At 40.7% G+C, this 25,058-nt stretch overlaps 1 protein-coding gene across 3 annotated transcripts in view; it reads right to left on the minus strand.

Annotated features, from left to right (window-relative positions):
- Nucleotides 1-25,058, minus strand: part of KCNK17 (potassium two pore domain channel subfamily K member 17) — a 39,001-nt gene that overhangs the window by 8,841 nt on the left and 5,102 nt on the right. The window contains exons 3-7 of one of the 3 annotated variants that reach the window (XR_013777029.1): nucleotides 24,460-24,626; nucleotides 21,979-22,144; nucleotides 20,499-20,727; nucleotides 20,114-20,220; nucleotides 5,113-5,215 (exon numbers count right to left, since the gene is read on the minus strand). Coding sequence is in view for 1 of the 3 variants with exons in the window: in XM_079329380.1 (XP_079185506.1) it covers nucleotides 5,101-5,215; nucleotides 15,730-15,933 (319 nt within the window). In the remaining 2 variants the exon portion in view is untranslated. Of the gene's footprint in view, nucleotides 1-5,100; nucleotides 5,216-15,729; nucleotides 15,954-20,113; nucleotides 20,728-21,978; nucleotides 22,145-24,459; nucleotides 24,627-25,058 lie in introns of those variants that run through there. The other 2 variants (XR_013777030.1, XM_079329380.1) reach the window with 2 other exon arrangements.

Below are 25,058 nucleotides of genomic sequence, written 5' to 3' on the forward strand. Positions count from 1 at the left end.
TATCTGGATGTTTCAATTCAGGAGAAGTGAAAGGTTGTATTCATGAAAACTTCAAATGTTTTGTTGAGAAAAAAATAAAATATGTAAATTCACTCTAGATGGAAAAGACATCTTTGAATAATTCAAAGGGGAAAAATCAGAAATACACCTACTCAGAGCCTCGTGGTAATGTTTGTCTGGGTCCTAAAAACATGAGGATAGTCCCAGCTTAGCTGAAAGGTGACCCTGACAGAGGGTTCATTAGCCTGCTTTGAGCTCATAGCTGACTGCTTTAAGCAGACAGTTGCATTGGAGACCTCCTGAGGTAGCAGGAAGCCTGAATTATCCTATGATCTTACAAGCATTAAGATTTTCAAAGGTCATTTAGTACCACCTACACTCACCTGAGGATCAGCAAGTCAGAGGTTCCTATCCTCCCACATACTTCAAATGTCTCCATTGACTATATCAAATATATTAACATGCTTGGCTTCTCAACCTTCTTGTGAGATTTCACATTATACCCACCAAGTCTGCCCTAAGTCCAAGAACACTTATCAGCTGGACACAGTTAAGGACACTTGACATGGGGAGTCACAGTTATTCCCAATTCATCCACCCAGGGAGGATGCTACAGGCATGGAGCCTGTACATTTAGGGCAGAAACAGGACACAAGCCCAAGCAGCCACACTGCTTACATTGGCTTCTCAATTTGAAGAATTTGATTTTAAGCTAGTGGCAGCAGAATCTCAGGAACTGTGTCTTAGATGGCAAAGCTCACTGGGACCCTGGCAGATTGAACCAGGAAAGTTATTAACAGTTTTAGCCCTCTGGAGTTCCAGATGGTAATAAAATTTGGTTGCACATTCCTTCAGTGAGTGAAAAAAAAAATGCTCCAGATGAGTAGTGCAGTCTTTAGTCATGCTGTGCATACACTGAGAGCTGTACAGTGGGCTTAGTCTCAGCTGGGTAAGAAGGCAGCAGTCAGGAAAGCAGACCACCTTTCCAGTGCTCAGGAGATGGCTCAGAGGATGCTGCTGTGAGTGGCTGTCCCCAAACTCACCGGTGACCTCCCATGGACCACTGTGCCACATCCTACTTGGCCAAGCCTGCAGAGAAGCTTTACCAGTTGTCACAGGGCAGGGAAAAGATCATCAACAGTGGCAGCTTTTCGGCAGAGAACTCCCCTACACGGGGGTTTCCTGAGGTTCACAGAGGATTCAGATATGAAAGTGGTCCCAAGCTGTGATTCTGCATTTTAACTCTGAGACATCAAGCTAGTTCAACTGAATTCAATAGATTGTTAGCCAGCAATGGGCAGGAACCTGACCATTTTGCAGGAGCTCCACCAGACACTGGGCAGCACTGCAGAGGCTCAGAGTCTTCACAAAACTCTTGCTGGCCCAAACCTTTACCCTACCAGGATTTCACAGCCCTGAACTTGCTACTGTTTTATTCCCTGCACTGCAATCTTCTATGGCAACTACTGAATGTCTATAACAGTGTGGTTAATACCATCACTCACTGAACAGCCTGATCCATGCCTCTGTTATCTCCCAGTCCTCTGGGGTATTGCTTTTAGGAGTTACATACTGCGCTAATCAGAGAAGGAAAGAACAGGAAGATATTTCCCTTCTTTACCATGAGATGGTTTACTTGCCCCATTTTATATTTAAAAAAGGGCCCTTGAAATTCACACAACTGAATTCTGGCAGCTGTGCCACCAGAAAATGGCAATACAGCACTAGGCAATGGCATCCATCCACCCAAGATTAAGTGGGATGTTCAGGATGGAAAGGACAATACTCCTTCTACTCTTAGGCTTGCACAGAAGAGTCAGCCTCATCACTGACTACAGAAAGAGCCCTTCCCTAGCACCTTCTCTGAAATTACACCACCCTGTGGTCGTTTGACTTTAGGAACTTTGATCTTGTGCTCCGCTCTGAACTTGCTTTGACCTCTGCCCTGTTAGTCCAAACTAAGTAGGAGGAGAGCAAACACAGAAAGGAGAGACTCTGTGTCGGCAAGGGATAAAGAAGTCTGAGAGATAAAACCAGCAGCAAGTTAGCTTCTCTTTCTTTAATCATGTTTAGTACTACAGCTCTACAGGAACTCTAAAGATGACCTTTCAAGGCACTGAAGAAAAGAAAAATCCACAAGAAATGAGAAAACATCTAAAATCTGCCAATATGTCAAATCTACAATTTGTCAAAGACAGCAACAAGGAAAGCACAGAAGCCTAACCTGAGGACTAGGAATCAGTAGGTGGCCAAGGCTGCCCATCCCAAAAGTTATAAATGCAGTTTCATTCAAATTATGAGATTGGCCAAAAAACTACATAGGCCTTGGGGCACTTCTTTAAACAAGAGATTTTAGCTCACACATATCTGTTCTTTAAACATTTGTGATTGAGGCACCAACTACCTCCAGCCTGCAGGTTAGAATTCACTTTGTTTTTAAGTAAAGTTCACAGGTAGCTTTTAATGACTAGTAGTGAAAAGAGATGAGGCTCTCATTTAAATGGAAGAAGGATACAGTGCAGAAGATGCTACAACAGGAGACATGGGGATTTAAACCTTGTCAGTGGGGAAAGAAGCTAATGCCCCTCAGTTAGTGTTAATGGGGAAAGCAATTAACATCCCTTCCTGTATCCCAGTGAGAAAATGCTCTGGTAAGGACTTGAGAAATGGACCTAGCCTTCTGAGGGGGGTTAAAGCACCTAAAGTAGAATACAGAAGCTGGCAGAACAGAAAGAGCATCCCAAAGGAAAGTGATGAAGGTAAAAGTGATAGTGGTTTTGGCAGTGCTGTTTGAGAACACCAGGCCAAGAGTCAAAGATGTTATTTGGCATGGATAGCATTCATTGCAAAGAAAAAATGTGGAAGAGACAAACAGGCCAAAGGACTCACAGCAGCTGGAAAACATGGAATAGAGACCATCCATATTCCTCAAAATTTTTGTATGGTACCCTTAAATTCCTGAGAATCTTTCTTCTGCATTATCATCTTAACTCTACCCTTCCTGAACTCATTTGCCAGAATGCCTTGGAGTTTAACTCCTAAAGGCAAATCTTGTGCAGCTGGATCTGCTTTCATTGATTCCATAATCACAGCCCGAGATAAACCCTTCCTAAGAACACTAAAGCCTCTACAAATCCTCAAGAAGCCTTCTCAATTGTCATTTAGCTCATTGCCATACCTTATACGTGAAGTTTCCTATTGTGACTCATCCCTTTGAACTTAATAAAGTTCTTTGGAAAGGAGCTTGTCTCTTTACTTGACATCATCAGTTTTCCTTCCCAGTCAAGCCATGGTATCCTCAGTGATGCTGAGCCCCTCACTGTCTCAATAATTTGCATAGAGATTATGATGACAGAGTCAGGGTGAGGCTCTGTGGAACTATTTTTAGTTTTCTCTTCTACAACATATTCTTATCAACAGTGTTATGACACTAATCAGTATGCAACTAACAATTTAACTCAAAAAAGCACAACGTAGGGTCCAGTCATCTGAAGTTTTCTGCATAGAAGTGGCTTGTATGGCATTCTCAAATCCTCAGCTGGAAAATAAAAAACAAGTCTCTAGACTCATAGCATCAGCTTTAAAATTATGAGATAAATATCTGTTAGAGCTGGTTCTTTTCAACTTTCAATTATCTCTGTTATCAACACAGTTGTGTCATGCCCTGTCCTGTTCTCCTCCTCTATAGCAATCAGGGCTAGGAGTTTAATTAAAAAAAAAAAAGAGGGGAGTGGGGGCAGGGGGTGGGAAGAGTAGTTTAGCACTACTCTTAGCAGAGGAGCACGAACACTTAGTCCAGACCTCTGCCAAAATCACAACATCCCTTATACTTTAATATGATAAATTTGATTCTTCCTGAATATCATTAATTTAAGTTGGCCGTGGTGGAAGTCATTCTGATGGCTTAGAAACCCATCAGAATTCACTACTGAGGCAAGCAAAGCCGCTCTGAGCAGCCACAGGCTGGAAGGAGCTGACCGGGCTCTGCTGGAAGCCCACAGCCTGTGTAACCCTGTCTGATGAGCCTCCACTGCCATCATCTGGTGCAATCCTTGCCTGGCAGTGCAACTCGCCGAAAGTGAATTCCCGACAGGAGCAGTGCATGTGCAAAAGAGCAGGGCAGAAAGATGCACAGGAAGATGACACACCACCACCCACCCGCCTCCATGCCCATAGAAAACCCACAAACTCTTGCTTTGTGCTCATGCTTGGCGGTTTAGTGTTCTGGAGACAATGCATCTTCAAAAACAATCAGAAATCAGAAGAAGGCTCCATTTGGGTACAAAAAGAAAAATCTTGATTTAAAATATACTTAAGATGGAAAAGAGCAGACAAATCAAGACACTCATGAGGGATTTTTGATACTTAACTGTCTCTTTACATACTCTCCCCTCCATGGTTTTTTTAATACTGGGTCACACCATAAGAAAAGGACATCAGGGCAAATTATTAATGGTTTTGGGGACAGGGGACACAAACTGGCAATAATTATCATCATCTGTCTTAACTAGCTCTGTACCTAGAATATTTTATTTTTTTCATTTTCTCTCTCCCTACTTATTTCTGTCATTTCTTCATGGCTTTGCTGAAACCCGAGTAAACTGAATTGGGATGGTTATCCAGCTATTTCACTTTCAGTTGAACAAGCAGGTCCTCATCTAATACAGCTAGTAAAAAGGAGGAATAATTCATAAATATAGTCTCTGAAGATGCAATAGCCAGTATTAAGAATTTTCCAAAATCATTCCTGTCCTTGTGATAGGAAAAGCCCATTTCAATGCACAATTCACCTCAGACCTCTCACAGTGCACAAGACTTGGGAAAGTCCAGGCAGTGCAGCACTATGAAGTTCAGGCCCCAGAAGCCATATGACTTAGTAGCAATATGTCCTGAGCTAATCAGCCCCGTGTCTGATCAGTTAGAGCTCATTACTGCACTGGCACTGACAAAGAACTTCCAGGGCTGGGTTCATGGGTGCTCCCCTACTTGCCTATTGCAAGCTCCAGGGGACCACAGAGTGTTGGGGAGCATCTGAGTACAGGTCCTCATTCCCACTCTTTTCCCACCTATGATGTGGCCCCATAAGTAGGGAACTCTTACCGATGGTTGTTATTGCAGAGATGGAGAAGAAGAAAGACCCACTGTAGTCCCACCTGCCCAGGCTAGTGGTGTTTCCCTGGAGGGTTATGCCACTCTTGTAGGCTTGGATGATACCCTGCAAAGAGACAGTAACATGAGATCCCACAAACTCCTTTAAGGCAAGTTCATATGACTGGCACTTCCACTTCTGACTGATAGAATCCCAAATTGAAATCACTTCTGATTCTGCTGTTTCCCTTTTAGTAGAGGGCATCTTGTGCCCTAGAGACCAAAGAGCTGCAAGGTCAGAAAAGCCAAAAGCCAACATACTGCTTCTAAGAAAAGGGAATCTACAGCAATAAAAGAAAGTTGCAAATGCACATGGTGGCTTATATAGAGAAGAGATTGGAGACTGGGACTACAAATGTGAATGGACACATCAGATTAGCATTATGCCTGATTCTGTTCAATCCTCCTGGGAAAGGCTTAGAAGACACTAGCCAAAGTGTACAGTTATGCCAAAATAAGATATCAGATGGCTTAACAGCACCCACACCTGCCTATAGCTCCCCGTGCCAAAAATTAATGGCAGTTCTGTCCAAAACAACATTATTCACAGCATGGACACTAAACATTTCACACTCGACAGCTGATTATCCTTCAATGCAAAGTGTAACCAAGAATGCATAAAAATCATCATCTCTGAAAAAGACATTCAGACACTAAATAACATGATCCCTATCCTAACAAAAAAGATTATTGATAAGGCTTCCAGCACTGATAATAAAAGGAACCACACTCAGATTTTGATCAGTTTTCGGTTTTACAAAAAAGAGTTTATAAACCCCCCCCAAACAAACTGGCACATCAAACCTGCAAAGTAAGGAAGCTTTGTCTCATCTTAGTGATATAACATGCTCTACGTAATTTCTATTATTTATATAATATTACACAAGGCTGTGAATTAAAAACTGCTTCCAGGGTCCCAAGCAGCAGCTTAACTACAAGGATCATTATCTCTTCTCTAGAGCTACTAATTCTCACACTAAGACCAAGGAGCAGTTCAGAGGTCAACACATTTTTCTAAGCAATAAACACAGTTTGATAGTGCATTCTCAGAAATATCTTGATTTACTCATAACTGAAGGCAACTTAAAGCCCTCAGGGTCACATTATAATCTATTAAATTTTAAATTATGAGAGAGCAGAGAGCCTGTGCTCTGAGAAGTGCTAAGGAACACACGTATTGCATTTTGATTCCTTCTGTGAATTGTCACTGTAACATGAACGGGTCATCTCAAAAAATGATTTTGTATATAGCATTAGTGACATAAAAGACCCAAACCCTGCTTCCCTTCTCCATGCAACTACACTCCCCCCCAAAAAAAAAATAAAGATTGCTTCAAGAAACCTCCAGAAGGATTTATCTTAAACAGTTGCATGTAATTTCCCCATTCACGGTTCTTCTTCCAGGTCTGGTGTCTGCATTGGGGTTTGTCAAGTGGCATGGGGTGCAGCCTGACAACACTTGACCTTCAGTTTAAGTACTCTAAGAAACTCTGCAGACTATGGCCTAGACAGGAATCACTGTGCACAAACATAAAATAACTCCCAATGTAAGTCAAATGGCAAACTGGAAAATTATACAGATGACCAGTGTTTTCCTCTCCAAAATTATTAGTTAAATTTGAAATAAAAAGCTTGATATTTTCCTCAAAATTTCCTTCTGTAAACTGTGATCTCTGTAGTTCTTAGTCTTAAACCTGCAGGAACAGCAACAGTCCAGTTCTTGGAAAATTTGTTATCAGCTGGATCAGGGATACTTGAAAAATTCAAACATGCAGCATGTTTGTTGTCCATTCTCCTGCCTGATGTCCTGGTGATACAAGCTCAGTAGTTGACAATATTACACTCAACATCAAGTTTTTAAAGCCAGAAACACTTAAGAACCAAAGAGGACTGCAAGGACTTGTGGCACAATTGGCCCTAAGAAATGGAAAAACCTTGAGGCAGAAACAGGAATCAACCTGCAAAAGACATCATGTGAGAAGCAAGCAGCAGTAACCAAGTCATTAAATGTTTAATTTCACATCTTTGCACCACTTCTGTTTTGTCTGGTTTAGAATCAAGAGGCTGAGCAGTTGTGAGCACCCATACCAGCTTTGCAGTGACTTGCTATAAGTCAGCATCCCAGGGTCACTGTTAACTTTCCCCAAGAAGTGATGCAGCTGCCAGGATGTGTCTTGAGGCTCTGCAGACAGGCCACAGCATTTGCCCTGAATGGCAGGGTGACCTGCACTGCTGTCAGTGGGAAGGAAGTGCCACAAAACCATCACTCACTGATGATGCTCATCGGCAAAGAGTGAGCACTGAGCATACAGCTGCTTTCTGTTCCAGGTACTGAGCACTTGGCAGGCTTGCTGAGGTCTCCAAAGCCCCTTCAGCAATAAGTCTCTAAGCACTTCTTTGTTATATCTTGTTATCAAACACCCAGAAAACATCAAACCATTGGGCCCACCCACCTGTTGAAGCCAGCCCAATGGGGACCACTGAATATTCATGCAAATCAAAGCCACTTGAATAAATGAACAAGAAAAAAAAAGTCAAGTTCATTACTGTTAGGAAGAACTACTGATGCCACACTTAAAAGGGAAGAGTCATAGTGGTTACAGATAAGGATATTGGCTTTTGTTTTCCTAAAGTAAAAAATGTTTTATTATACTATCTAGAAACAACCTTTGACATAGTAACAATGATGACAGAAAATGAAAGATTGACTCTCCTGAGAACAGTAGAACTAATGGAGCTTACCTTCCTGCAGATGTGCCCAGGGGGCAAATTCATGAGAGAAATCCATAGATGGCTTTTAATGCACAGAAATTACTTCTGGCACAGGAAGTCATTGGATTGCAAACTCCTGAAGGCTGACCGAGCATTCAGGGAGATATCACTGAATATTCTCCTTAACTTACTATATTCCTTTAGACTTTTGCTTTTGGCTATTGCTCTTTTTCATAGAAAAATTAAAAATGGTTTATAATTTTAGAGAGTACAGGAAAAAACCCAGCTAATAAACACTCTAGCAGAACAGCTAAATTCTCCCTGCTTTTTCCACTGAAGAGGTGTTGATATGTCTCTGCTACTGATTTTCAAATAAATTTGAAGTATATTTTAGCCTGTGGGTTCAAGAGGTACTAAAACAAAAATGAATCACATGTTACATCGTAAGTGCTTAGTTTCCTTAGCCAGCCTTTTTGAGAACTAGAAACTTTGTTTTATTTTATGATTACTTTGAGATGAAATCCTAGGGATTTTCCTTTTTCTCTCAATTAGGCTAGTGATTTGTACAGTGTCTGCCTCAAAAGCTAATGCATTAAAAGGTACTAGGAGAAATAGCATCCTAATCCAGTGTTCAAAAGATCTGCCTGATCTAAGACTCCAGTCAATACCACCAACTGCTCAAACCCCAAAAATACTGAACTTAGAGTTTGGGTTTGACATTTTGGGAACTTTAAAGGTCATGTGCAACTCAAAAAGCAGAAAGGAAACAGGTGGGTAGTTAAAATAATTGGAAAAAACCAGAACGCAGTGGTTCTTTGGTTTCTACAGACAGACAGGCTGTTCAACATGAAACCACCATTTCACTTCTCTGCACTTATTTCCCCCTCTCTAAAGTGATAATTTACAGTTCACAGTGACTACTACACTTTTAGCTGACAATACTTACATAATTTTAAACAATATATAAAATTAACTCCTAGAGGATTTATAAACTGAGATTTTAAATACTTATATCTTCAAAGACCAGTGAAACTTCATTTGTAGGACAGTGCATTTTCTCATCAAGTAGGCTGCCCTGGTTTTTAACTACATAAGTAGTTAAAAGCTACACAAGTAGGCTTTGCATAGTGCTACTTAATATTGCTAAGGCTGGTGCTTGGAACACCAGCATGATGCCCACACAAAACAGGTCTACTCAAAATGTAGATGCCTGTCCTGTTACCTTTGTGATAAAAACATGCCTCAGTCAAATTGGAATTTCAGCTCCACCTTTCTCAAGTATAAACTCTGAAGTTTCAGTTAGGAATGTCATAAACTAATGCTTGCAAATGCAAGCTCTATGTTAGATTACATCCCAGTACAAAAGCTGCTTTGTGAATACTTCTGCAAGGAATTCCCTCATTGAATTCAGACTAAGTGTGAACCCTGTGAGGAAGCTGTGGATTTCTGTTGATTCCCTTATAACACTTATTTTAGGATGGCAATACTCCTTTCTTTACTTGTCATTTATCACCCGTTGCTCGTTCTTTCTGCAGCAACATCCAAACAACATTGTCAGTTTCCTTATTTAAGTAGGGGGGGAAAAAAAAGGGAGCTAAAAAAAATTAAATCACTCCTACAACCTGAATTTTAACCCTTGACAGCTCTGGGGCTGCACTTCCACAGATGACTGATAATGAGTGATTCACCGATACAGCCATTCTATCACTCTACATAGTTTTGCAGTAATAAACCCAAAGTAGTTATGACAGTCATACCAGCAAAAATTAAACCATACACTTCAAATTACTCAAAAGATCTGTTCATACTGTTTAGCTAAAACAACAACAACTTCAAAACAAAAAACCAAACCACCAAAAGCTAGCCCAAATAACTACAGTTTGGCTCCCACTTGACATTTGAGTATTGCATCTTCCGCACAAAATCCAGGTTTATTCTTTCCTATTTTCTGCAGAACCACTCTATCCTTCAGCCATACCCTCATGTCTCATGGGCCATGTTCGCTGTGTTATCAGCTCTGAGCAACTCCCAGCTTACACACTTCCTCCCTTCCACTGTTACCATCACATGTGGGCCCCTCCACCAGCAGTCCGTGGCTGCAGCACGGCTTCTGACCACCAAGAGCTACAAAAGGAATGACCATTATTTAATCTGACCTCTTTGACACCAACATCTCTGCACTGAGTCACAACAGCATGTGACTAAGATACAGCTTTCAAAAAAGGAATTTAAGATCAGCAGTAGAGAATGAATGAATGTGTATATGTAAACTGAGGGACTATGTTCTTTGCAATTGCTTTCTTCAGAACACTGTGCTTCTCTTTCCCTCCATTATTTTTATAGGAAAAAATAAGCTTTATATAAATGATTAAACAGACTGATTCTAATCTGCCTGCCCTCCCCAAAATGAGCAAGTTAAGCAAATATGCCAAAAAGCAAATCCCCAAAAGATTATGATCCTACCAAAGATATCCATATGAATTCATGGCTTTTTCTTTTTCTTTTTTTTTTTTTTTCCTGGAGGAAACCATCAGGGAAAGTCTCATACAAATGGCCTTTTTATAAACTGTGACTCCTGTCACTGCTGTTTTCCCCTGCCTCTGAACTGTGGCATTCGGGCCAGAGGTCATGGTAATCTTGAGATACCTTTGAAGGCAAAAGCAGTCTTTCCTAAGTGTGTTAAGGAAGGCAAAAATGGGCTGGTGTAAGAAACTTTGTTTCCAAGTTTAGTTGAAGTTTACATATTTATGTACAAAAATCAATTTTTCCAGGGCATATATGTTCTCCTAAAAAGACTTGCCTCATTTCAGACACCTTTCCTCACCTTCGCAACATATAAAGGAAAAAATGGTGGTGTTCAAAAGGCACCCAGCTACAATTTAGATTAATGAGAAAACAACTCACAAACTTTGTGCATTGGAAATTCTGTGTAATGTTGGCATATAAACATTCATTTATGCCTCACAGAATACGAGCTGTAAATCAGAAGAAAATGGTTAACATTAACCTTGGTGTCAGACTACAAGGACAAATGTCAATTCACTTTGAAATAATTGAGAAATAGATTATTAACCACACCTTTGCCACCCATGAGCTCTGATCCCTTGTCTTTGTCAGAAGAGGAAACTTACATGAATTTTGCCTGAAAGAAGAGCTGGCACAAAAAACCAAACCAAAATAAAAACAACAACCAAAAAAAAAAAAAAACCCTCTGAGAGCTGACCAAGCAACGGCTCCCCCATATCCCCATATATTAGCAATGTTTGCTAATGTAATTTGCACTAGTTCCTCAATACCAAAGGAGCCCTGAGAGCAAAAGCACTTTTACTTTGCAGCTGGGTCTGCACTACAGTTTCTAGAATTCATCTAGACTCACCAACAGGAAAGGGGCAAAAGATGTAGCAGTAATGCTGCTACCCTAAGCCACTAGTATTTTTTCTGAAAAATTAAGCTTTTATATCAAAGAAGAACCTGTGGCATGATTCATGAGATGAAGTGTTGCTGAATTCCAGTCATTTTCCAAACCCCAATGAGAACAGCTACTTGACAGCTGGGCTGAAACAGAAATAAGCAGGACCTGTTAAAAGAAGTTGAAAGAAGCTGCCTGTATAACACAGGTTGCATTGTATTATCTTTGTAAAACTCAGATTTCTTTCCCTAGTTGTTTAGCTTTTAATTGTATTAAAAAAGATAAAGTACGAAGAAGTACATATAAGAATAACCCACATCTTCAAACAGCTGACAAGAATTACCATTTCTCCTTTCAGGAGGTATCCCCATCTTTAGCTACTCACTGCTAGTGTGGGTTTGAAACCTAGTGGTAGGACAGGTTATTGAGACACTCACCACTCAATGCCAGCTGGCTACACTCACTCCCTTGTTACTTCCCACCAAGCCTGACCAGCTGTAATTGGGAATTTGATAATATCAAAGGAATGTATCTCTTTAGGTATGATATAATAGGCTGCTGTGCTTTTCCCCTTGCCTTTCTCTTTTTTCAACACAGGTACTAGACACTACCAGAAGACCTAGGGCTGAGTCAAAACCAGAAGGACATCATCAGTAGGTCTTCTCATCACCTTCAATGAAGTCTAATGATACAGTGCCAGCCTACTGCCTTATAGAGCAATGATTTATCTTCAACATCTTCTGTCAAATGTACACTAGAAGATGGTATTATCAGCACAGAATGCACATTCCTGGTAAGACACTCTCAGCTCTTTCAATCAAAAGGTCTGGAGAATGATGAATTGGCTGTAACTTAAGCCAACTAGTAGTACATTTTTGATAGGCATGAAATTGGAAAGAACAATTACAGGGGATCAACCCTACTACATCTGTGACAAGTTAATTTGACCAGATTGGGTTCTATATAGATATTACAGCTCCACAATACCAAGAGCCTTTGCTGTTCCTTAAAGACCCTCACCTCTGGCAGGTGATCGTTGATGCTCATCCCCTTCCTGTTGCATCATTTGAGCACAAGATTATTTTAGTAAAATGTGTTTGCAGGGTTTTATTTCCTGACAGCTGTCACAATTCTCTGCTGGTTCAATGTCAGTCCAAGCCAAGGTATTGATGAGGATCTTTCAGTCATGTGGGATCTCATTGCTCTTGTAAACATCGACTCAAACTCTGTGTTCCTCTAGCTGTTGACTCTGGAGATAACAGTATCTGGACCCACCTGCAGCCATTTAGTTTATAACCTGCCCTTTAGCATTAGGCCCTTTTCACTAATCTTTCTAGGAAAAAAAAATTAGTTCAGCTTTCATTTCCTCATTTATCAAAGCAACTGTGCTTAAATAGCATTATATACCTACAATATAAAACCAATAGAACCCTATAATAAATATAGGAAACATCTATACTAAAGAGATATGTATGTTACACAAGATTTCTATCAAAAAAAGGAAGTGTAACATGAAAGGAATGTCATGGTAATAGGGTAACACACAAAAAGTGCTGTTCCAAGCTCGGCCCTACAGCCAATCCTCCGATTAAAGGGATGCTGGCAAGCACAGCAGCTGAGTGCCTGTAATCATTGAAAATGATGCAGGAAAAGGAGAGAGTTTGGAGGACAGTTGGACCAGAATTATATACATATATACATATACACACACTCACAATATTCAGTAAAGCTGAGGCACATCTGCACTAGAAGTGCTTCACACTAAATGTGCCTAGGTGCCCCCAGCTCCAAACGGTCAGAAAGGGTCTCAGCTCCAAGAACTACTACCATAACAAAGTTCCCTCTTTGTGTGCATTCTCACTTCTAGAATCTAGAAGTAACATAATTTTTGCCTGGACATAGATGTTTTTGTCCCCAGCTGAACCCAGCTACTTTTCTCCATTGTATTGAAAGCATATCACCTGCAACCTATCTTACCATTGCATCTGCTGCCATTTTCTACAAGTCTTGTCATTGAGAGTGTCCTTTAATGTGACATCAAATCCAGTAATTCTGGCATGTAAAGTTCACCACCCTAATGATAATAAAAGGCCAGATATTGCCCTCTTTGCATTTTTCCTAGTGGCTCTTAAGGATGGCCTGCTCTCAATCTTGTTCCTGGTGAGCAGTCAGACTGTATACAATGGCAGAACAATGGCCTGGGGTTAGATGGGTCAACAAAATCAAACTCATGTGTTCCTTTGAGTAATGGTCACTGGATGCACTGTTACTTAACTTCCCTCCTGCTCATCCTCACTGTGTGCTCTCCTGTTAGCTCCTCAAAGCTGGAGCTCTCTGTTGCTCACCCATCTGCATAAGGCTTGGAACAGTGATTTTCACTCCTGGTTGGTAACTAGGAACTAAGTGATAAACAGGTTGTAAAATTATGTTTGTACATTGCTCAGCAAACTAGGATTTTATTTCATATTGCCCCTATACACTTAAAATAAACAGTTTAGGATTATCTGGAATGAAAGAGCTATAAGAAAACAATGAAGAATTGCCAGTAATGTCAAGGCAATTAAAATTCGCACACCACTTTACATTTTCACAAACACACTTTATATGTCTTCCTTAATTAGCAAATAATCAGTGTGTATCTAGAACACAAGTTTCTTATCTGAAGAGAGCCAGTGATGACACTGCCTGATAAACCATGTGCAGTGTATTGCAATAACAATTTACTGCACAGAAAAACATCTTTTCGAGCACACTTTGAACATGCCAGTGATTGGTGCACAGGAAATTAGAGAAGAGTATAGGAAAGGATCAGACCTGTAGATTTTTAAGGATTAATTTCTCAGTGTTAAAGTTATTCAAAACCACACACAAAGCCATTCAAACTCAGAGTTTGGTTTCTCAGAGTATGAAGGCACACACAGACACGCCATAAAATGAAACAAAACTTTTTTGTAACTTTTCCATCAAGGGCTTGCTCAGCCACAATTAAGTACTCACACAGCATATTATAACAGCCTCTGGTCTAAAGGGATTTGAGGGGCTGTCCTATTCCTGAGGTACCAAGAATGAGTAGAGGTCACGCTGCAAAACAAACTGTCAGAACGACATTTCTACCTATTTAGTTGTGATTATCTTCTCTCCACTACTAGCACCTCATTACCATCATTCACCAAGCCCTTGCAACCCCTTGGCAAGTGCCATACCAGGTGCCCACTACACAATGGACCATTTGCTGAATGAAGCTTAGCTTCTCTGCTACATTTCTCATTTCTATTTAAATTCCACAGCTAGCACAACACACACCATAAATAATAAAAGTGGTTGCTATGGTAGCTTACAAAGTCCAAATTTATAGCATATGACCACTGTACTACTGACTGCCAACAGAGAATATAGCATCCAGAAAGCCAAGGGATGAGAATGTGACAAGAGCATCAGCATAATTTTGTCTGCCAGAGCCTTGCTGAAATTCCCAATGTGATTATCCTATTTGATGGCTTCTATTTTCCTCTCTGCTGGAGAGAGGAAAAAAAGAAAGAAAAAAAGGAAGCATATACCCAAGTCTCCTAGGTCCTTTGAACTGCAGTGGTTAGCTACTATGGTTTCAGACATCATCATAAACTGATTTTACAAACAAACACAAACCCAACAAAATAAACCATCCCCGGGTTTTCTCTATGTTCAGCAACATCTATTTGAGGCAGACACATCGAAGCAAGAAGTATATACTCACTCACACCACCTACTGAAATCAAAGTGTTTGGGTGAGTACTCAAGACACTCCAATATATTGTAGATCTTTCTTTTTCAGGCAAAAAGCTGAACAAAGAGAGAACCCATTTGTGTCACTTTGTTTGCATCTGCATCATAAAAATGCAACCATCTACACTTTAGTAAGACTGCATTTGTTATTGCTTTATGTTTTGCAATCACCCTGCAAATATCTTAAGAAGCATTTTCAAGGACAACTTAAGACACCCAAGGACTTTCTATTTCCCTTTAAACAACAAGTAGAAGATAGAAAATGTTTGACGCTAGCATAAACATCAATTACATTTACCACCGCAAAGCCTTCCCATTAGAATTTACCACTTGCAAGACGTCACAGACTATAACTCACGCTTCGCAAGAGCAAACCTAAACCACCTGTAATTAACCGCAGGCAATTGTCACTAATCGGGACACTCCGCCTGCCTTCGGCCAGTTCGGCGGCGCTTCAAAAGGCGCGACCGCAGCTCGTGGGACGGCAGCGGAGGAGAGCATCTCCATCAGCCCCGGGGGAGCCCGACGCGACTGCCCGCGGAAAGCTCCCCCGGGACAGACGATGTGTGCGAATACACTTCACAGGGAACAAGTCTGGCGGTTTTGTTGGAAGTTACTGGGGCCGGAGGCGCGTTGGTGCCGCTCCCGCCCCCGCAGCCCCGGCGGTGCCGCGCTGCGCTCCGCCGTGCCGGGCTCACCTCCATGAGCCGCTGCAGCGCGGGCTCCCGCAGGCAGCTGTGGTTGGCCAGCAGCCCCAGGTACTCCCGCAGCAGCTGCCGGGCCACCTGCACCTCCACCGGCCGCTCCAGCGCCTGCAGCACGGCGGCGCCCATGCCCAGGTAGCCCACGTAAGCCGCCAGCAGCACGGCCACCCCCCAGCGCCTCCTCCGCACCGCCACCATCGGCACCGCCGCCGCCACCGCCCCCGGCGCTGAAGAAGCGGCTCGGCCTGGGGCGGGAGGAGGGCAGCGCCGGCCCGGCAGGGCGCCCGGCCCCCAGCACCTCCCCCTGCCTGCCCCTTCCCACCCTCGGCGGCCAGGAGGGCGGCCCGGAGCCCGGCCGTGCCGGGGAATGGAGGTGGTCGTGCCGCTCGTCCTGCGGCAGCCCGCCCGAGCCCTTCCCGTGCGCCGTTCTGCTTCCTACCTGTCTGTCCCAAAGCGATCCTGCTCCTGAGCAGGAGCCAGCTCCGAGTCGCGTTCGCTCCCCCGAGGAATTCTACCCAGTCCCCGACAAACCCAAATACTTTCCTCCCCAGCAGGCACTACTTAGCAGCACGCTATCGCACCTGGAATAAATCTGCATTCCTCAGCTGCTAATCTAATTTAAAATTAGCAAACAGGTGTTTGTGATAACAATCCTTTGTTACAAACAAGTGAAAAGGTAGCAGCTTTTTCAGAGTCCTTTTATAAGTTGTGGTTTTCCTGTGAAAGGTGGGACTGGGTCTTCATAGGTAGTTTCTGAGTCCTGTTTGATTAATTACGTTCTTGTATAAGACTGCATCCAGCGTTCCTTTCTGTTCTCTCAGTGGTAGATAAAACAAATCGTTTTGTGTGTATAAGAACTTTGTAATTTGCCAATTTTGTTGCATAATATGAGATAAAGGGGAATAAAGCCAATAAGTTTCTGCACATAATGTCTTTATACACTGTCAGAGACAAGTAGCTACTGATGCTGCCCTGTGATTATTTTTGGCAGAGGAGTGTGTGTACTATTACAAGCAAGGCAGCTTCCAAACATGTATTGCCCCCTTGGAAATATTCTGTTAATGTCCTAATTCATGGTTTTTGAGATGTGCTTTAAACTGACTAGCACAGACACGTTATTTCACTGGTGAGATGTAAAAATTAATATGCAAAGGCTAGACCAATTCCAGTGTAACAATATCATCCGGAGCACAGTCTTAGGGAAAAAAAAAAAAAAAAAAGGATGCTGTTTATTGCTCAGTCATAATTCTGCCTTTTCAGGATAGTCATTACTCAGTGTTATTTAGAGACAAAAATGCAATTATATATAAAAGAAAAACTTCCATAAAAATATACACAAGTAAGAAAAAAAAATGCAAGGATACTACAAAGTCTATATTTAGTCATCACATTTAACAATAGGAAATAGACATAACTGGGCTATATTTTGACGTTTTAGCTGTATTTAAACCCAGATAAATTACACAAAGCGCACTGAGTGTAACTATGTTGAAACATTATGGGCTAAACATACAGAATTTAATGCTTATACTAAAAATATATAAAACAAATTACAGGTTAAAACTTGGGGATTTTAACTACGAGACTTGCTATGAAAACACAGGATATCAGGCACGTGCTTACTAGAAGGAATTTGGGAAGAAAGAGATCAAGATTCACAGCAAATCTTCACAGAATCAAATAATGTTTAAATGGCTGTTTCCTTGAGTATTCTCAGAAAGGACACTTGTCTGCCAGACTTCTATTTACATCTCCACAGAGAAGGGCTCAAATCTTTGCCAATGATAGTTTGATGTTGTCTGGAAGGACAGCATATATATCTGAGGATGAAGAAGGGCTTGTTGAGTAGGCTAAAAGGGTAAGTGTAAGCCTGGAAGGACATTTGCTACTTGTCCTGCCCTGGACTGCAGGTGGTAGCTGCTCAGGACAAAGTGCTACTTTCCCCCATCACAAATAACACTGCCATTGCTTCTGCTGCAGCCTGCAGAGCCACAGTCAGAGGCTGCAAAAGTGCTGTTTTCTATGCTTGGAGCTGAGCATGTGTGCTCTCCATTCTGGGCAGAAATATACCACTGGTAAAATGGGTTATTAGACCAAAAGGATCTCTTTTGTGTGCTCCTCTGGCTCATTGCAAGTCCTTGTGATTGTGCAGTTCTTCCACTTTTCTTAGCTGGTCAGTTGATACTTGATGACTACAGTTTTGCTCCAGGAACACTACCACAAAGCACTTGGTCCATCCATGCTCAAAACTGGGGGCCAGTGCTCCCAGTATGTATCTCAAAGTAACTTTTATTATAGATGTGCATGACCTTTAGGAGCTTTTCAGAACCTTGAAAAATTGACAGAAAAAGCAATAAATTTCTATTGCTTGTGTAGCACAGGAGAGGGCATCAGTATCCTTTTCATTTCTCTTCCAGCATGGCCATATGCTTGATTTAAAGGAGTCTTCTGTTGGGCAGCTGGAGAACTGCTGCAGCTACTGTCAGTCTTAGTAAATGCAGCAGTACAAAAATCCAGGAGGTAGTCTCACCATTTGCTGCTACTTTGCAAAATCAGTATCAGATACAGGAGCAATTTTCTGGACTGCAGTAGAAACAATCCAAACTTCTTGTGGTCAGATGTCAAGTAAGGATAATTTTAAGAAACACTTTGTCAGTAAGCGCTTGCTATCCCTGATAAACCTCTTTATCATGGTTTATGGCATGCGGCATGGTGTAAAGCCATGGATAGCATCACCTTTAGACTAGTGCATGTGTTGTGGCTGATTGTGGCTTGATAAAGTATAAAAGTAATGGAAAAAGGCAAGGTGAAGAAAGCAGGTTAGATATAGAAGTCAGCAGAACTCCAGTTTTGTCTTTTACATAAAGAGTTCAAAAGTGCCACATGCTGTTAAAACAAGGCAGGTACAGAGTACAGCGATGGTGATGATGGTAACAAGTGCAAGTGCAAACATTGTGTCCGAAGAACAGAAAATACTGAGAGACAAAGTTTCCCGTGAGATTTGCAAAGATACAAAAAGCCAGACAGGAGAGAGTTGGCTGCTCTCAGTGAAAGTCTATAGAGAAAGCTATTGCATAAATTTATGGGAATAGCTGAGGGCATAGAGGAAGATCAGTGCAAAAACCGAGGAGATAAAAATCTGTGAGGTAGGTAGTGGTAAGACATGAGGGAAATCTTGGATGGAATAAGCATTTGAATATTATTTTTTAAAATTAGTTGAATAAACCATAACCAGCATTCTTATATGCCAGCATTTCAGATTTGAGTGGCCACACTGCACTATGCAGGAGTCAGCAACTGGCAAAGAAAACATACACCTTGTCAGGTGTAAGAACAAACATCTGCTGTGACTCTCCTCAGATGTAAAAATCTATCTCAGAAAGTATGAAGGAAAAAATTAGTGACCTACACAAGTCTCTGCATGTTTTATGGATACGTCTCCAAAATGAAATATCAAAGCAGCTGCTGAAAGGCTGACATTTGATGTTCCTGCAGTCTGTCAGACATGTGCTAGCTTGGGGCTAGTCTACGTACCCAGCCATATTTCACTCATCCTTTACCTTAAAGTTTCACTGATAAATGAGTTCAAAGGGATTAACTGATGGTTACTACAAGATATAAACATGCTGAATAAATAGCAGTGTGTATATAATTACAAGCATACCCATGGAATATGTTAGTGATGATTGAAAATGGTATCCAAATGAATGGATATTTCTAGAGTTTACTTTAATAGAGTGTGACTGCAGAGCTGCATCTCAGTGACTAGTACCTTATTAGGTGTGCATATGTGCTTTGGTTTCTCAGCTCCTTTGGAGATGGCCACTGCTGCTTTTGACTTACAATAATTAGGAAAAATTCAATCTCCCTGTTTCTGATGGATCACACAATGGGTCTGACTGAGGATCAGATTTATTGCAATAACCTATCATTGGCCTTATTTAGAGATAAATGTACAGCATCAGTTCTGTATGGTGTATGAACTCCTCTATGAACTGGCCCAAAGGGAATTCTGGGCTCTAATGGTATTTGTGATCTGGCTGGAAATAAGCATGTCTCCTTGCTCTTAGATTTAGTTTAAAGTGCTGTTTTCAGGTGGCTGTGAAGTGAACTTCTCTGAGCTGGCAATTTACTCTGAGACAAATTGTAACAATCCAGGCAGAGCTGGACAGACATATAATTTCCTCACAATTAAAAGAGAAGTATTTTCGCCCAGAAAATAAATAAATTATGCCATTTTATATGAAAGCTGTTCATTTCAGATAATATCAACTGAATCTTAATTGGGTGGATGTCATTAAGCAGGTGTTCATAACTGATGTTATTCCTCTGTGGGTTTTTTTGTTTTCTGATTGGAAATGAAGAAAGATTTCTGTACCTGACTTATTCCACTTGAGATTCTTGGTGAAATGACTTCTTATTGAAGGTGGGAGGCAATCACTCTGGATTTTTTTGAAATTGAGTGACTGTAAGAATTGAATCCCACTAGAGAAAGAGAAAGGATAATAATTGGTTACTTCAGGGGAAGTTGCTTTAGAATGAGAAGTGTAAAATGAATCCTGTCAAGTTGTGTTACCAAGTATGCTCCTCCCTTGGGGTTTTAAGTGGCTGATGCCTACACAGGGTGTGGAAATCTCCACCTATCTGAAACATTTCCTCTTAAGGAAACAATCCACAACCTGTGATTTAGTCCTTTATCCACAGGGGTTGCTTAGTGGGAGATACAGATGGAAGCTGCAGTTTCAAGACCACTTTCTTTGTACCTTGCTCAGCTAGGGATATGGATTCTAGGCTGCTCAGGTTCATCTTCCAACTTGGTGGTGTCTCCTTCTGCCAAGCTTAAGTCAGACTTGTGCCACTTCAGCTGAAGGTATCTTTCCATCAAGTCAGCTCCCACGTTGAAGACCAAAGCCAGCCAGGCCAAGCCAAAAACAATCCATATTGCAGTTAGGCTCCTGTACACAGGGATATAGTGCTTGTTGGGGTTCGTGCCTGAAAAATCCAGGAAAATGTGTATATTTATCTTGGCAGCTTTGGACTGCTAAACATATATATTCATCCACCCTCCCCACTCCTAGCAAAAATGTATGTGTTAATGAGCTTATGTGATCCATCAGCAGATAGAATTGTTTATTTTTTTTCATGCTCTCAGGTTAAGCTTAGCTCAGTTGGCATGAAATCCCTGAAGCTGAACCTGTATAATAAAAATAGCCATATCTCATATTAATCAGGAATACTGAAAGTCAATGGTTCCTAGCCAACAACAAAGGAAAAAAAATCTTGGAAATTAAATGTTGAATCCATATTAATAATATTTTACTCAAAAGGCACACAGAGGACATCAGGTGATTTAGAAAGCTGCAATTTAATAATGCAGTAATTGCTTTTTAAATGGTGATATTACCTCAGTAGCTGGGATTCACAGCAGGTGGATAATATGGGAAATGTAGCCATTTTAAGTAAGTGGTTATGAGCATATTAATCCCTGGTTTGATATTTTCACAGCATGAACAATCACTGCAGCTGATACAGTCATGAAACTCTACAGTGTCAGATTCAACATGGGATTCTTTTTTATCTCCTTTTGCTACATAGTTATGACCTTTAGGAGAAGAGAGCTATTACTTGTAAAGCCAGAAGCCCTACTGATTTTAACAAATAAACACATTAGACACACATAATCTGTTAAGATTATGCATTTGTTCAAGTAAGTGTGTGGAAAAATAGCCCCTCATGTCTCTACCATGAAGTTCTCAACCTAGAGGTCTAAAGACCATGCAATGTCACTGGGTTTGTTTTCTTTCAGAGGCATCCCATGGTTTTCAGTAATCTTCTCCCCATTTTAAGTACTTATTATTTAATATTTTATATGATCTCTTGTTGAGAATTATAGGCACTTACTAAAATAAATGAGTGTTAGCAGAGTTTGGTTCAAAGGCTTAATAGTGAAAAAGGAATTTTATTTATATTCCACTTTTCACTCTTGATAATGTTTGTACCAGCCTGAACTGTTGAAAGAGTATACAGTGGCATGTGTGAAATGAGTTGGGTGACTCTCAGGTTGGCTGTCAAGGGAAAAATGAATGCTTATATCTTATTATTAGGTCATTAGCTCATTACTGGTCTGGCTGAGCTCACTCGACCAGATCTATAATGGAATGGATAGCTATGCTCCCCGTATTTAGTTTTATACTAGAGTTATGAATTTCAACAAAGCTCAATCCAGTTCATGTTCTTTTTTACCTACTACATAGTCCCCAAACCCAATGGTGCTCAGGGTGATGAAGGTGAAATAAAAGCCTTCTCCATAACTCCAGCCTTCTACATAACTGAAGACTAATGGTGGGAACACCAGGAAAAGCAAGGTCCCAGTGGTGAGGAAGATGGCCACTGCCAGTGTTTGAACCACCTGAAAGAAAAGAGGAAGATGGCAGCTAAAGAGCATGGAGCAGTTGTCAAAATTTCTGGGTCTGTTTTACTCTTGAATCACAAACCCAGCCCACCTGGGAGAAATGGCAACAAAAAAGAAGGATACGGAAATGCTTCCACTTACTGCAGGTTGAGCTCACTGTTTACTCTGCACATAGATATTGTACATAACCATGAAAAAAATAATCTTAAAATTAAGAAAAAAAGGAGGATTTTTAAAAAGCTTTTTTGCAATGAGTTTCCAAGAATGCTCCAGTAATATTTTCAGACTTATTATGACAGCCATTGGAATGAAATACTCATTTTACAATTTCAATTCAAGTAGAGATGCTCTTGTAGTCAACTAGCTCTTGTCTTTGAAGAAAATCACCATGTACTGCATAACTTATGAAACAAAATTTGGCAAGAACAAATTAGGGTTATTTTCACTATGACTCTTTTCAAAGATTTATAAAGTGGCTTGCAAGAGCTCAGCCAAAAATATGCATGGATGAAACCTAAGTGAAGTCCATTTGCCTGCTTTAATTTTTAACTTAGAAGTGCTCAGAGCAGAACTGGTTTGTGTTAGCACAGGGCAGATCTGTGCCTCTCAGGACAAACATCTGCCTTAGGAAGATAAGTTACTGTATATGTGTCTGCAGTAGATAGGCACAAAGAATGGTCAGTGGATGGGTCCTGAAGGGATTTTAGGAGTTGAGGATTGATGCTCAGGAACTCATGGGTTTCCACACTAATGATGTGTGGGCTGATACAAACTCAATGCAATTATTTAAAAATGCCCTCAAGGGCAATCAAACCAGAGTATGATTTTCTAATAAAATTAATAGAAGTCTGTTGTGACTGGATGAAAAACCAAATCACTGTTTATAAAGTGGAAGGTCCAGATAGCATGTTTTAATTTCTCTCTCTGAATTATCTCACATAAAAAGTGAGATAATGCTCTGAGCTTGAGAAACTTGTCTTGAGATGACTGGGTGACTTTGACAAATCACTTCTATATTATGTGTTGTTTTCTCTCTATCTGTATAATAACACTTGCCTCATTTGCAGAGTTTGAGGATTACTGATTGACATGAGTATAGTTGATATATAATTCAATTGTTCTCATTTTCTTAATTCCAGTACTGTAATAGCATTTAATTGCATAATAAACTTGCATAAAAATGCATACCAAAATGAACAATTTACTTTTTAACCTGTCTTTTAAGAACTTTCTTGTATAAACCTGTAATATTGGGAATAGTAAGTCAGGAATAATGAAGAACTGATTGCAATTTATTTCCCAGAGCATGAAAAAATTCTGTTTATAAGGAGATAAACCAACTTCCTTGAATAAACTTTTCAGAGCAAACAAGCTCCAAAGCTTTCTCTGATCTATGTCAGAAATGAGGTATCAACTCAGGAGTGAAAAGGGAGAAAGAAAACATCACATGAAACCTCAGGAAAGATGCAGCTATGCTAGCAGGAAAATCCTTCTTGTGGTACAGCTTCATGTGTTTGGGGAACAGGCAGAGGTTATGCAGCTAAAGAATTTCTTGCTGATATAATCCAAATCTGCATTTGATGGTACCTTTACAGCTTTCCCATAGTAGATAAAGAATGCAGTGAGCCAAGAGATTTTACAGATGTAAAAGAAAAAAACTTGTGCTGGAACTCTGAAATGTTTCAACATATCTCACATATCTAATCTTCCTTTTCCCTAAATGAAGGGGTTAATTCATTGAACCTTTTCTCAGAAACATGCATGAACTTTGTAATAAATGACCTTCATTTGCCATTATCAGTGTTTTTCTTATTAAAAAATATCTGGACTAGTTCAATGACTCACCGATAAACCGTAAGTAAGGAGGAGTATTTGCATTTTAAGAAAAGAAAAGGAAGGAAGTGCTCAGTTGCTGGCACTAACAGGAAAGCTAATTCCAGCCAGATCATTAGGCCATAAAAATAAGTTGCCTTTGCACAGTGTAGACCTAGACTCTGGATAGATGCTGGCATAGGCTGGAAAATAAAAACCTGATTTGGCAATCCGTGTACACGCACGTATTCTGCCAAGGTCACCAGGTCTATGGTTTTGCTGAGTAAGGTTTTGAAAAGGCAAATCTAGGGCCCCTCAAGCAAAACCCTGTAGCTTTAAAGCTCTCATAGGTAAATTAAGTCTATCAAGTTTCTGATAGAGAGGGCCACGTAACTGCTATGGTTCACACAAAGAAACCTAAGCTAGCAGCAGGAGCTATCCGAGAAAAGAATTTTAGCTAATTTCAAAATAGTGAAACAAATGGCAACTTGACACTGTACCTGAGCACGCCCTGGCTTTTGCACCCATCTTTCCAGGGTAAGCAGATGAGCATTGAGAGCTTTCCCCAGCTGATTAAGGAAGGCCAGGTTGAGGGGCACTCCAAACAAGGCATAAAACACACAGAAGATCTGCCCTGCCACTGTGCTGGGGGACAGGTTACCATAACCTAGAAAGAAAAAAAATCAAACATGAAAAGTCAGGCTGTAGGCATCATGTATTCGTAATCTTGAAAGCTCAACCACATTAAGCTTCAGGAACCTGTGGATCTATGATTTTCTGTAATTAAATCCATCTGCGAATTTCCAATGCTTATGATGAAGGCTTTTGCGTTCAGTACTACTAAAAATTAAACATAAAAAGTAATTCTCTTCCAGGTACTACTGTAAATTTCTATAGGTCTCTTATTTTGTGGTGAGTGAGACTCAGTGCTTCATTGCAACCTAAAAATGTGCTGTCCATGTACAAAACAATCTTGCATGTACCAAGTAGGCACTCAGCTTTTTTGGGAATATAAAATACTGTATACAGAAAAATAACAGACATAATTGGAAGCCAATAGAAAACCATAACCCACATTGTCTTGCAGGTGTGTTCTGAC

Source organism: Erithacus rubecula (assembly GCF_903797595.1).
Source record: "Erithacus rubecula genome assembly, chromosome: 2".
Taxonomy (NCBI): Eukaryota; Metazoa; Chordata; class Aves; order Passeriformes; family Muscicapidae; genus Erithacus; species Erithacus rubecula.